General features: G+C 50.5%; 5 protein-coding genes across 5 annotated transcripts; 3 read left to right on the plus strand and 2 right to left on the minus strand.

Annotated features, from left to right (window-relative positions):
- Nucleotides 1–551: 551 nt before the first annotated feature.
- ATEG_06269 (uncharacterized protein) lies at nt 552–4,359 on the minus strand (the record flags this gene model as incomplete). Its single annotated transcript, XM_001215447.1, has 9 exons — nt 552–908; nt 969–1,352; nt 1,431–2,055; nt 2,120–2,388; nt 2,448–2,704; nt 2,769–3,730; nt 3,787–3,949; nt 4,008–4,035; nt 4,126–4,359. The coding sequence occupies 9 exons, from the start codon at nt 4,357–4,359 to the stop codon at nt 552–554; spliced, it is 3,279 nt and encodes a 1,092-aa protein (XP_001215447.1).
- Nucleotides 4,360–5,991: 1,632 nt separating this feature from the next.
- ATEG_06270 (uncharacterized protein) lies at nt 5,992–6,795 on the plus strand (the record flags this gene model as incomplete). Its single annotated transcript, XM_001215448.1, has 1 exon — nt 5,992–6,795. One exon carries the CDS (start codon nt 5,992–5,994, stop codon nt 6,793–6,795), a length of 804 nt encoding a protein of 267 aa, XP_001215448.1.
- A 625-nt stretch (nt 6,796–7,420) lies between these two features.
- On the plus strand, nt 7,421–8,303 carry ATEG_06271 (LysM peptidoglycan-binding domain-containing protein; the record flags this gene model as incomplete). Its single annotated transcript, XM_001215449.1, has 3 exons — nt 7,421–7,505; nt 7,596–7,829; nt 8,023–8,303. The coding sequence occupies 3 exons, from the start codon at nt 7,421–7,423 to the stop codon at nt 8,301–8,303; spliced, it is 600 nt and encodes a 199-aa protein (XP_001215449.1).
- Nucleotides 8,304–8,599: 296 nt separating this feature from the next.
- Nucleotides 8,600–10,004, minus strand: ATEG_06272 (uncharacterized protein; the record flags this gene model as incomplete). The annotated part of the gene is made up of 2 exons (XM_001215450.1): nt 8,600–9,082; nt 9,159–10,004. 2 exons carry the CDS (start codon nt 10,002–10,004, stop codon nt 8,600–8,602), a joined length of 1,329 nt encoding a protein of 442 aa, XP_001215450.1.
- A 767-nt stretch (nt 10,005–10,771) lies between these two features.
- Nucleotides 10,772–12,832, plus strand: ATEG_06273 (MFS transporter; the record flags this gene model as incomplete). Its single annotated transcript, XM_001215451.1, has 11 exons — nt 10,772–11,003; nt 11,118–11,158; nt 11,216–11,436; nt 11,498–11,554; nt 11,613–11,793; nt 11,847–12,070; nt 12,121–12,267; nt 12,321–12,377; nt 12,436–12,569; nt 12,645–12,717; nt 12,769–12,832. The coding sequence occupies 11 exons, from the start codon at nt 10,772–10,774 to the stop codon at nt 12,830–12,832; spliced, it is 1,431 nt and encodes a 476-aa protein (XP_001215451.1).
- Between the last annotated feature and the right edge of the window lie 7 nt (nt 12,833–12,839).

Consider the following 12,839-nt stretch of genomic DNA (forward strand, 5'->3'; position numbering starts at 1 on the left):
GGAAGGCCTAATAATGCCTAAATGTACTAATTGCTTCGTATACTTCAGTTAGAAGCCAAGCTGTCTCCTTAAACAAACCTCCGATAAATAAAACCCTAGATTATCCGCGTAGCGGAAGTAGTTCTTCTACAAGGCAATGATCTTTGCTGTGTATATCTTCTCTGATCTGCGCGGTAGCAGTAGCATCTGTAACCTAGACGGAGACTGGGCGGCTAGATAGCTAGTCATAGATCCGGGTGATTAAGCTCTTATCCCACCCCTAAAGGTGTAGATGCGAGAAAAGCCGCTGAGGATCCAGCGTCGAAAACCCCTTTGACATCCAAAGTGACGGTAACAGTCCTCAGTAGGTAGGCTTTGCCGTGTACACGGTGCATATTACGTGACTATCGACCGTCTTCCAAGAGGTTCATTTATAGCCAAAACAACAATAAATTTAGTATTTTGAAGTACAATACGAAAAAAACCGTCCCCACGGACCGAAATCTGCTATATGTATAACTCAAGTTTGTACATACTATACGCATGTCTAATGTGCTTTACACAATACGGGCTCAATCCGTAATTGTGGTCTTATCCGCGTTTATAGGGGGCATTTTCATCATGCTGACTTTGCTCTGGAACTCGCTCAGGGCCGCAACCACCACGTCGTTCGTCTTGAGATTGCGCCCTGCCGTGCGAGCCTCTGTGTAAGCTCCAGCTGCCGCCCTGATCGCTTCAGTAGTCCAGCCCTGTGCCGTTTTCTCGACGACCTGAAAGAAGTCCGGCGCCCAGACCCACCACCATTTTTGCAGATCGTTCACGCCAGTCACTTGTTCGACATGCGCCCATTGTAGGCCAACTTGCTGGAGCACGTTGTTCCATTGTCTGATGACCCGATAGTCGCGGAAGTACTCGAAAACGGCGAAAGGCTAGTATGTTGTCAGCCATCTCATCCTATACCTCTCCCAGTGGCGAAAAGAAAAACTCACGATTCGAACGGGCGTGAGTAATTTGTTAACTGCCTCGTCACTATCGGCTTCTACCGCCGCGGCGGCAAATTTTTCGATCGTTGCAATGCTGAAGGGAGCATTAAGCCCCATGATTTTTCCCTTGGCACCGTTAATAGCAGCGGCGGTGGCCAGGAAAGGCGCAGGAAATTTGGTTGAACCGAAGGCCTCCATTATTCGGGCGTTAGGAGTATTGGGCGAGGCACCGTCCGCACCCCCGACAGGAGGCATTGCCCCAAGAGCAGAATTTGCAGCGTGCCACACGGTTGTCCAGAATGTCTCCGATACGGGCAAGAGTCCGGCAGAATTTCCGGACTCGAGATAACCGGTTAGCGCAGCCTTGATAAAGGAGTTAATGACTTGTCTCTACACCTTGGTCAGCTGCCGTCATATATGCACATACACAAGTCGATAGGAGCCCAGGACAGGGAACAACAGGCGTACATCAATAATATGCTCAGAGTTCAAACCAGAGTAGAGAGCTTTGGCGACATTCCCAACGGGAAGAGGCGTCACCGACATGGCGCTGCTGGTGCAGTAGTCTTGATTAAGACGAAAGGCCCAGCGGGCAATCTGTCCGGCATTGGCGACCGTGAAAAGTCTTCCGATACTGGGGTAGGCCGCTGCAATGGTCTTAACGACCACATTCCGCACAGCAACTTCATACGTGTGTGAATTTCCCCTTTTATCGAACGAATTGAGATCGCTTCGTTTGCGGTATGAAACAGAGCTTTCATCGCTGCTATCGTCAGGACACCAGCCGGGAAACAGCCCGCACAGGTCAACCCCGCAAGTCGCCGGCTCACGAGCTGCCTTTTTCACGGTGCAACAGGCGACTCTCTCTCTTGCCCAGTCGCAGGCCGAGAATGAGTCACCGTACGTCGCCCTATCGATGGCTAGTTCTGTGGAGGCGCACTTGGCGTTTGCACAGTCATTTCCAGAGCTTCCACCAACCCAGTGGCAGTCAGTAAGATCAGCAGGAGTCGAACAACAGTACTTCTGGCCCTTAGACCAGCAGGTGTCGACTTTGACGAACATCTCCGTGCTGCCACTGGGGCAATCGCTGCCACTATAACCAAATCAGCACACTAGGACCGAGTGTCTACAGTTCTTCTATACAAGGGCTGACATACCAATCAGCATAAGCGCATCCGTCAATAACCTCATTATACTCAGGATCAGGACAGCAAAATACTTTATATCCCCGACCACACTTATCCGTGCTGCCGTCATTCGTGAAGCCGCCGCCCCAGGATGACTTGATGCCGGCGATGTTGATCTCTCCTGCTTGACATTGCGCACTGCAATCAGATCTTACGCCGGCATCACCGGTGTTATCACCCCGCCACATGCAGTTTTTGGGCGCGCTACTTGTTGGACAGCACACTGGCTTTCCACAGTGCTGACCATCATGTCAGATTGGGAGTAAATGTACAAGTCAGAGGGAAGAAGAGAACGTACACAATTCTTCTTGCCACATCCAGCATCGTCCCAGCCCACCACGGTGTATCCGCTGCCACAGGCATTGGCCATTGCGCTGTTATCGTTAAGGTTCACACAACTCCCTTCATATTTAAAACAGTTCTGACCATTGAAGCTGGCCAGGTCGTCGATGACAGATTTGGGGTTGGATAAAGCCTTATCAATAGTCTGCAGGGTAGGGTTGGTTAGAATAGTTTTGTTGATCAGGCCAGAGTGAGCTGAGTATTTATCGTCATCTATTATGTAGGTTGCAGCGTTAGTTTGAACACAGTATAGCTTCCAAGTAGTTCATTTACCTACCTAGATCAGAAGCCCAGATCATGGCTCCTCCCAGGCCAACCTCGTTCGCCCACGCGACCTTCTGTGCAAAGGTCGTTGCATCATCATAAGAAACCCATTGATCATTATCAAATGTGAAGTAGTTTACCGCATCTGTCTTGTCATGGACATATGTGATGGTGGTCGACCGTTTAGACGAAGTGCGTGCGTCATTCAAAACGTCCATAATCTCGTAATAAGCCAGAATACCACCTGTATTTGAGCAAGGGCCGGGACTCGACGCACCCTTGAACGGACATCCGGGCTTTGTACACGATTTATCAGCCAAGGTAAACGAGCGTCCGTAAAAGCCAAATCCCATAACAATCTTTTCTGGTGGAATATTCACTCTCCAGAATAGATCTGCCGCGAGCTTAATCTCCGTGAGGTTGGTATGTGCCTGGACAATACTTCCAATAGGATCTGTCGAGTCCCATACACCGTGAAGATCATAGGTCATTAAGTTAATCCAGTCTGCATATTTGATCATATTCGGAAGGTCAAACCAACGCAAATACCAGTAAGAGGAAGGGGCAGTGAAAGTAAGACCGAACTTGCTTCCGCTAGCGTTGAATGTCTCGCGCAGGGTCTTCAGAAGGAGAACATAGTTCTCTGTGTCTTTAGGACTACCGCCTCGGTCACCAGCTCCTGGGTATTCCCAGTCGATATCTAGTCCGTCAAATCCGTACTGCTGCAGAAAGTGGACAACGTTGTCTGCGAATTTCTGTCGCTTCGTTGCATCCGCCGCAATCTCGCCGTAGACAGGCTGTGTCGCGGTGTTGTTATCGGAGAAGGTCCAGCCGCCCACACTCACAAAGACCTTGATATCGGACTTGATTGACTTTACATTCGTTGTGTCCTGGAACAAGCTGGATGGTGTATCACTGTCCATTGTCACGATCTGGTACGATTCTGGATCGATATACGCAAACGCAAAGTTGATACTGTAAGGTGGTAAGTACGATCGATGCTGGAGTCCAATATGTGTTACAATACTTACTGCGTCAGCGCATCCAACGGTAGGTCGGTGGGAGTCACTTTATGGCAGCTTTTCCGAGCCATCCAAGATTCATAATATCCAATGACTTTATTATCTAGAATACCTACTGAAGCAGCACCAGCTGGAGGCTCGGGATCCAAGACACAGTTGCTCTGACACCCGGCTGGTTGAGGTTAGCTGTCGCCAGGAGATGTAATGGGTAAATACATAGGGATACTTACTCCCGCAAAAGTCCTTAGTAGTACCACACTAAGGCAGGTTAGTATACTTAAACGGAAATCGAATATGCATCTTTAAAGGGGCGGAGAAGAACAGAGAGGCTCACAAATCCGAACTCACTGCAGCAGACATTAAGGGGACATGCTTGACCAGGTGTGGCAGCATACTGGCCACACTGAGCTGTCGCATCACAGTTCGACAAGCAGCCGGTACCACAGTAGGTCGGGCCATAACCACAGTAGCCGCTCGCACCACAGCACGCTCCATTGGTACATGGATGCTCAGCGTCGCATGAGTAGCTATCTCGACGACCGAAAATGTGGGAGCTCCTGTCCTCGGGGAGAGTCCTCGCATGTTTAGCATGATGTTCAATATTTTTGTCATGCAGGAGGCGTCCATGCAAGGATGCGGCGGTGATGGGGGCAAAGGCAACGACAATCAGGAATGCTGTAAGAGCCAGACTGAAAAGCCTTCCAGTCGGATGTCCGGGAAAACCATCTATCAGTGCCATAATGCAAGCGCCGTCTCACCGCAACTAACTGCAGAGAAAAGCGCGGGAATTACTACAGGAGAAATAAGAGGACACAGCGGCTACTACTTAACTTCATATAATTGCCTACTAGCATAGTCTTAGTACTACTAATTCGGAGAATCTACAAGCTGTGACTCGCATGACACAGAGTTCAGTATACAAGGACCCCCGTGTCCACCCGACAGTGCATCGCCCTAAGGAAAGGTGGAAATGAGGTTTTGTCTGCCTAGGCGTGTTGTCCTCGCTTCTATATTCCCTCATTGCCGACTGAGGATGTAGCCTTGGGGCAGTATACTCGGTTGGCGCTTTGCTAGCTGCAGGTTGGGCCAGGCTTGGTATGGTCAAGCCTCTGCCCAGCCGGCGATTGGTCTTTAATCTGAGACATGGCGTCTATCTCGTTAAATTGGTGGCGTTTTGAGAATTCTTTGCCTACATTTTAGGAAAGTTCTGTCCGCGGGCATTTTGTACTCTGTATACTTCGGGAAAACTCCGGTATTGATTTCCTCCAATTCTCTGATGCCAGTGGACCCTAGTCAATAATGATGAAGGGGTGCGAATCCATAGTGCCTGACTACGGGATCCGGCACGATCCGGAAATTCTATCTAAAGGCACTAGTTGAGCACAGAAGTAGCGCATCACACCATCCATACATCAAGGTGACTGAGCAAACACCTCGATGCCCCATCACGATCCCATCAGGCATGTGTTATTCAAGAGGACCCCGAAACTGCGCACCATACAGTTAGACGACAGTTCACTCAGGGGTTCCATCTGGCTCCGGAATCCTCGTTACGGTAGTCCCTCGGTTGAGTCAACAAACCCAATCTTGCTCCCGTCTCGTGCAATTTCCCTGGGTGCACCAAGGCTAGCTAAATACTAGTGCTGCCCACCACACATCTCCCAGCTGGCCACGCAACTGAATTCCATTTTTCTGTCGTTTTCTTTCCTCTGAGCAGCAGCCTTCGGACTCAGTAAATCGTAATGGCAACATTGCGGATGGTCTTGAATGCTATCTTGGCAGTTCATTTGCCTCTATCATGGGCGCAGCAGTTCACCGGCACCCATATGTTTACTAACTATACCGGGCTGAGTATATTGTGTCAAGACGCTTTGAGGACTAATGTCACCTGCTCACCGTATCTCGGCATTGTTTCTGAGAGGTAGGTTCGCATGAAAGAGATGTGAATTCTTGAAAATAAAAATCACTGACTATCCTGGTAGCGATGGGGTGATGACAACAGATCAGGTTACCTCAGTGTGTCTCGACAGTTGCTACGCATCTCTACAAGCCGCTAGAGCCATTATCGCGGCTGCGTGTACTCTAAGCACCGACGTCATTGTGGTGCAGACGGTAGCGTATCCAGCTACGTTCATCGTTGACAAGTACCTTTACACATATCAGCTGTCTTGTAGAAAAGACAGTATCACTGGCGAATACTGTGATCCTTTAATCATGTCATGGTCAAACCGCACTCTAACCACTGACCAGCAGTGCTCCGACTGCTGGCTCGGTGGCCTTGCCTTGGAACTGGCTAGTCCCTTTGGCTACGATGACGTCCTTGCAAGCAACTATGCATCCTTGACCTCCAGCTGTAACGCCACCGCGTACACATACACCACTCCCACACAGTACGCAATCAATGCGACTGCAACAACCATCCCAACAAGTGTGACAGCAACCCTTGCGCCGACTTGCACTGGTTCCTATGCAGTTGGAGCTGATGATGACTGTAACTCAGTGGCACTAGCCTGGAATGTGTCCACGTACAGTCTGCTCTATATGAACAACCTGGATCTCTACTGCCAGAACTGGGCCAGCGTTTTGAATTCAACCCTGTGTATCCCACCACAGTGTGAAACCTACATTTGGCAAATGCAAGACTCCTGTGACAGCGTTGTCAGTGGGCTTGCCAACGTAACTGTTCCGCAATTCCTTGCATGGAACCCGAACTTCAATTCCCTCTGTCAGAACGCAGTGAACTACATTGGCTATGTTGTTTGCATAGGGTATGGGACCGTTCCTTCCTTCTCCAGACCTCTCTTGGAAGCCAAACGTGCTGATGTCATATGTAGCCCACCTGGAGGGTATCTCAACCACACCATAGACACGCCCGGTAATTCTACGTCCCCTGACCCAAGCATTATCACTACTGCAGCCCCAGTCCCCACAAATGCACTCAATGGATCTACCGCAGAGTGTGGAAAGTGGTACACTGTAAGTTCATTGCGCCAACATTATAGCATACCTATCCAATAGTGACATACAACAACCATCAGGTCGTGGAAGGTGACACCTGCAGCCTGGTATCTGTTGCCAATTCAATTTCTCTAACGGACTTCTACTTCCTGAACCCCGAGATCGATGCGAATTGCACAAACCTCGAGCTTGGCGAGGCCTATTGCATCGCCGCGGTAGGCGACATAAGCAGCTACTCCGGCTATCCAGTAACAACACCCTGGATCACCGTGCCAGTCGCCAGTTTCCCGGCAGTTGATACTTCGATTCCCACCGCAACCAGCGACCCCGGGTTCATCTACACGCCCAGGTACCTCCCTACTGCACCGGGGACCACTAAGGGCTGCACATCATATGTGAACTACGATAATACCACATATAATCTCAATTCCTGTCGATTTATCGCATACGCGTACGATGTCACGACCGACGACTTCCTAGCGTGGAACCCTAGTCTCGACACCAATTTGACCACATGTTCTTTGCAGTCGGGTTATAGCTACTGCGCCCTCCTAAATAGTAGTTACAGTGAGTTTCACTTGTTTATATGAATGATCCTTTTGACGTGTGGCATTTACTTATCTGGCAAACCCCCGAAATAATAGTAATCGGCAGCGGCAGCTACAGCAGCAGTGATAACAACCCAATGTGTTTGCCAATAAATGCCACCGAGTCCACCACAGTCTCGAACTGCAACTGTTTTACACAGGTCTATGGTTACATGAATGGCGGTATGTCACAGGGAACAATGAGGGGAGAAAAGAAAGAGGGGGGACACTACACGACTGTATACTGCTGAGCATACACTAATTCATATTTAGACTATCAATGTGACGATATCGAGTCCGACTGCGGTATCACGGCAACGGAACTGACGGCGTGGAACCCATGGCTTGCAGGCGATTGCGATGCAGCCCTTTACGCAAACATCACTGATAACGACAGCCGCGCCGTCTGCATTGGGGTAGGCTCTGAAACGTCTACTACTACTACGACCGCTGCCACGACTGGCTCTGCAACCACTACCACCTCCGCAGCCCCAACTCAAACTGGGGGTAATTGCTGGATGCCAGGAGTTCTTCACCGTCGAATCCGGAGACGATTGTTCGACCATAGAGGCTGAATTCGGAGTCTCTCTTACCGAACTATACGAGTGGAACCCAAGCAGTCCGTCCCCCTCCCTCTTATTTGCCAACTCCATATCGAGAAATCTGGAATCTAAAGACTAACATATCGGAATGGTATTAGTTGGCCCCACCTGTACGAATCTCTGGCTTGGATACGCGTACTGCGTCAAGGGGCCAGCGACAACAAAAACTACAAGCATAACAAGCGTTGGCCCAACGCAGACCGGAACGGCCGCAAACTGCGACAAGTACCATATGGTGGTCGACGGGGACTCATGTTCGGCCATTGAGAGCGAGTATGATATTACGTTCGCACAGCTTTATACGTGGAATCCGGCGATTGGGTCGGACTGCAATGCTCTTGTTATTGGATATGCTGTCTGTGTTGGTGTTTCTTCATAAACTCCATTTCTGGGGGGGTGCACTTGAAGACCTTAATATCATACTGGAGCGCCTGCTCGGACATCTAGATTGAATGATTACAGAGGGCTATGGCAGACTACAGAACTTAGCAGTTCGGCCTCTGGAAACCTTATTGGATACAACAGAATGAAAATTTCAGGATCCACTGCCCCAAGGGCATCACAAAAATGCCGATTTGTTGTATCGAGACGAAGTTGTTTGCTCCTTTAAGACTCTTCTGGAAGCTTTATGGGCCCTGCCAACAATTTGCGAGAGTGGACGCCCGAATACATGATTCAAACAGTAGATGTTGCCACAGGGAAGGGGACGGGCCCAAATTTGGGCATTGTCTCCCTAGCAGACGATTGCTTCTCAACAATGTCCGCAAAAAGGTTGACTGCATCCCTGTTCTGTTTCTCCAAATCCATTCCCCATAGCCAATCCATGCGGCCGTTCCACACCTCTCTCCAGCGCTGCGCGTCTCCGTCCACATAGCGGTCGTTGAAACAGAACAATCTCAGTGCATCGCGACTGGTGGCGACAACCTTCTGAGTCCGGCGTAGTCTGACATTGTTGTACGCGGCCAAGGCAGGCCTCACCAGTCCGGAGTGGGTGACCCGCTGAAAGAGGGTCGATAAGACCAATGCATCCTCGATTGCCTGCCCCGCACCAGCACCCTGGAACGGAGTGGTTGCATGTGCGGCGTCCCCCATTATCGCGACGTTGCCGGAATAGTAGTAGGGCGCTGGATAATGGTCCAGGATGGCCCACATCGTTGGCTGTTTCAGGAGCTAGATATATTCAACATGGTAGTTAACTAAGTCTGGCCGGTAAATAGGGTCAGCTGAGTTATACCTGAATGACTTTGCTAGGGATCTCTCCCCAGCCCATAAAATCGTTCCGCACTGTTTCCTCGTCCACAGGCCTGGTGTAGGGGGGACCGTCCCATCTTCCCTTGTCATTTCGGGTTCCAACCACATTCAGGGTCTCGCCGTGATCAATGGGATAGGTCATGACCATGCCCCCGTCCCCGCACCACATATACGAATTATCGGCAAATTCGCCAATGGCGTCGCGGGCGACATCCATCGGTATAAGGCCACGATAAACCACAGTTCCGGTGAACACTGGGGTGGCAGCAGGATGGCTTTCTCCGAGCAAATGCTTCCTGACCGAACTGTGGATTCCATCAGCGCCAATGACACAGTCGGCAGAGGCCGTCGTTCCATCTTCAAAGAAGAGCTTGTACTGAGCACCCCCGGACACAGGATCTTTCTGGATGTGGATGAGTCGCTTGCCGAAGTGGGCGATTTCCCGCGGAATGAGCTTAACGAGCTCGTCGAGGAATTTCGCCCGATGGACCGTTTGCTGGCCGGTCTCATTCTCGACTTTGCTGAGGACCTCACCGTCTTTTTCCCCGGCGTTGCCGTTCCGGAAATCAAACCAGACGTGTTCGAATTCCGGCGAGAGACTAGTCGTTGCGTGGATTCGAAATGCGTGCTCGGCGGCGGGGGAAATCAGGGCGAGAGCGTGTTGGGCATTTGGGCCCAAGGCAACGCCGGCCCCGATTTCGGCGAACTTGGGTGCGGTTTCGTAGATGGCGACATCCAGGTTTTTGTTCTGAAGCAGGCCGATGGCGAGGCTGAGCCCACCGATACCACCTCCAATGATGGCAACCGAAACCCGATTAGAGAAAGTCATTGTTGCTAAAAGTCGACTTAAGTGTTTGAAGGGAGCAAGCCCGACATGCGTTCTGATTCTATTATAGGTCACACACAAGACACTGCACTTTCACCAGGGATAGGTTGTATCGTATGAGCCCAGAGTCAGTTGCACCTCCTTAGGAAGGCTGTCGACCAATCCTGCATCAATGCAACATGTATACTACCTAGGTGCCTTGCCTAGGCAGCTCCAGTAGAAAGTGGTCCCGAAGGCGTTGCTCTTTTTCTCCTTGGGGCCTCCGCATCCCACGATTCCAGTAAAACCAGGAGTTTCTCGGCTAAACTCAACCGTCCATGTGCATCAGAAAGCGTTTTACGCCATATGCCAAGGACAGATTGCCATGTTGTTTCGATAAGGGTCCCAGAACATCGAAGTCAACATATCAGATTGTCATTGTTGGGTCCTTGATCTAGCCAATAACATACCAGCCAGTCACGCTAAACCGTTTTAGGAAATATCGGAGTGCTCCTTGGGGAAATGGTCTCAGGATTGCCTTTTTCGGTAATGATCGAGATCCTAACAGTGCGCTTGTTCGGAGAATCCGAGAGGGGAAGGACCCTGGAACCTCCATTAAGAACAGATTATTAACTGCCAGCTGCTGCGATGAATCTTCCCCAGCTAGGGCACTGGCCGAGTTCCGAAAGCTAAATCCTTTTTATTCACTCGTAGCCTTTACGTTTATCACCACGCCCAGGATCGCGATATCATTGTGAAAGCAAATCTTGAGCAATATCACCTACCGTGTAATGGCACCACAGCTGGCTGGAAGCAGCCATTCGAGCTCTGCCAGCGACCAAGCGCACAGGCAATCCTCGGATCCCGCGTTGGAGAGTGGATCCGACACGCATGTTGGATCTATAGCACCCAAGACCGAAACCGACTTTCTTGTGTCATTCACGGGCGATGATGATCCGCGCAGTCCTAAGCACATGTCGTCCGCGAGAAAGTGGCTGATTGTAGCCATTGTTTCCTCGACAAGTCTGTGTGTCGCCTGTACCAGCTCGCTCTACACGGGGACCTATACACAGGTTGAGAAGGACCTTCATGCGAGCGAAATCGTCGTAACTCTGGGGCTGAGTATGTTCGTGGTAGGACTAGGCCTGAGCCCGATGATTCTCGCCCCGCTGAGTGAGGTAAGCTACGATTCCACAGTCATTGACATGCGGCGATAGAGAGCTCACACTCTTCAGTTCTACGGGCGAAAGCCAGTTTACGTCGTGTCGATGTTCTTCTTCGTGGTCTGGATCATCCCTTGTGCCGTGGCCCGTAACATAGAGACCCTGATCGTGGCGCGTTTCTTCAATGGGTTTGCTGGGGCTGCGTTCTTGAGTGTTGCAGGTGGTACAGTCGGGGATCTGTTTCCGAAGAATAAGCTCCAGGCACCGATGATGGTCTATACAGCAAGTCCTTTGTGAGTACAGCCACCACTTGCAGGCTGCGCAGAACAACACTGATATATAGATAATCTGCAGCCTCGGCCCGGAATTGGGACCTGTGATAGGAAACTTTATCAACTCCTACCTGGATTGGTGAGTCCACAACGTTCCAGCTATGTGATATGTCGTGTAGTGCTAATGTATATTCTAGGCGATGGTCTTTCTATATTCTTCTGATATGGGCCTTTGCTCAATGGGTCTCCATCAGTCTTCTGGTTCCAGAGACGTATCACCCGGTTCTTCTCCGGCGAGAAGCGCAACGGCTACGAAAGGAGACGGGGGATGATAGATATTACGCTCCTATTGAAAAAATGGATCGGTCGATAGCTCAGGTGAGTCGTCGGTTCATTAGTGCCCTAGGATTGCCATACTGACACTGCAACAGACCATAATACGCTCCTGCTATAGGCCCTTTTTGCTTCTGACCCTCGAGCCCATGTGTCTGCTCCTCTGCCTCTTCTGCTCGGTGTTGCTAGGTGTCCTGTACCTTTTCTTTGGTGCTTTCAGTCTTGTATTCAAGGACAATCACGGCTTCAACTTGTGGCAGGTGGGCTTGAGCTTCCTCGGGATTACAGTGGGCATGATCATCGGCATCAGCACTAATCCTTTGTACGCGCCACCCTTCCTGGTCAATTACCAATAACTAACTCATGATGCAGCTGGCATCGGAACTTTATGAGACTGCTCCAAAATCACGAAGCCAAGACCGGTACTGTGGGCTCATCGGAACCGGAATTCCGCCTCCCTCCTGCTGTTGGAGGAGCTCCTCTAGTCACGATCGGCCTCCTTTGGTTTGCTTGGACGACGTGAGAAACCCTGGGATGTGCGGGTTGACAGACCTGATTGCTGATGACAATAGATATCCTTCTGTCCATTGGATTGTCCCGATCATCGGGAGTGGTATCTTTGGAGCTGGGTGAGCTAGGTGTTCTGGCCTCTGGCTGACCGACTTAGGCTAACGGGATACCCTGCAGTGTGATCATGATCTTCTCCGGCGTTTTTACATTCCTTGTTGATGCGTACCCGCTCTACGCCGCTAGTGCACTTGCAGCAAACAGCTTCTCAAGAAGCATGTTCGCTGCGGCTTTTCCTCTCTTCGGGCAAGCAAGTGAGTGTGCACTGTTTTTGGAACCCTCGATCTCATCGGTTATGATTTTGATGGCCGGACTAACACAGTACCTAGTGTTTCGGAACCTTGGATACCAATGGGCCGGGTTTCTGCTCGCCATGATCACCCTTTTGCTGGCACCATTTCCGTAAGTTGTACCTCATTCGTCCCATTCCAATAGGGTTGCTAATGTGCATAGGTATATTTTCTACCGATGGGGCGCAAAGATCCGCCAACATAGTAGATACGCCGGGGCCAAGTAAGGATCGC

This window comes from Aspergillus terreus, genomic scaffold, assembly GCF_000149615.1.
Source record: "Aspergillus terreus NIH2624 scaffold_9 genomic scaffold, whole genome shotgun sequence".
NCBI classification, from domain to species: Eukaryota; Fungi; Ascomycota; class Eurotiomycetes; order Eurotiales; family Aspergillaceae; genus Aspergillus; species Aspergillus terreus.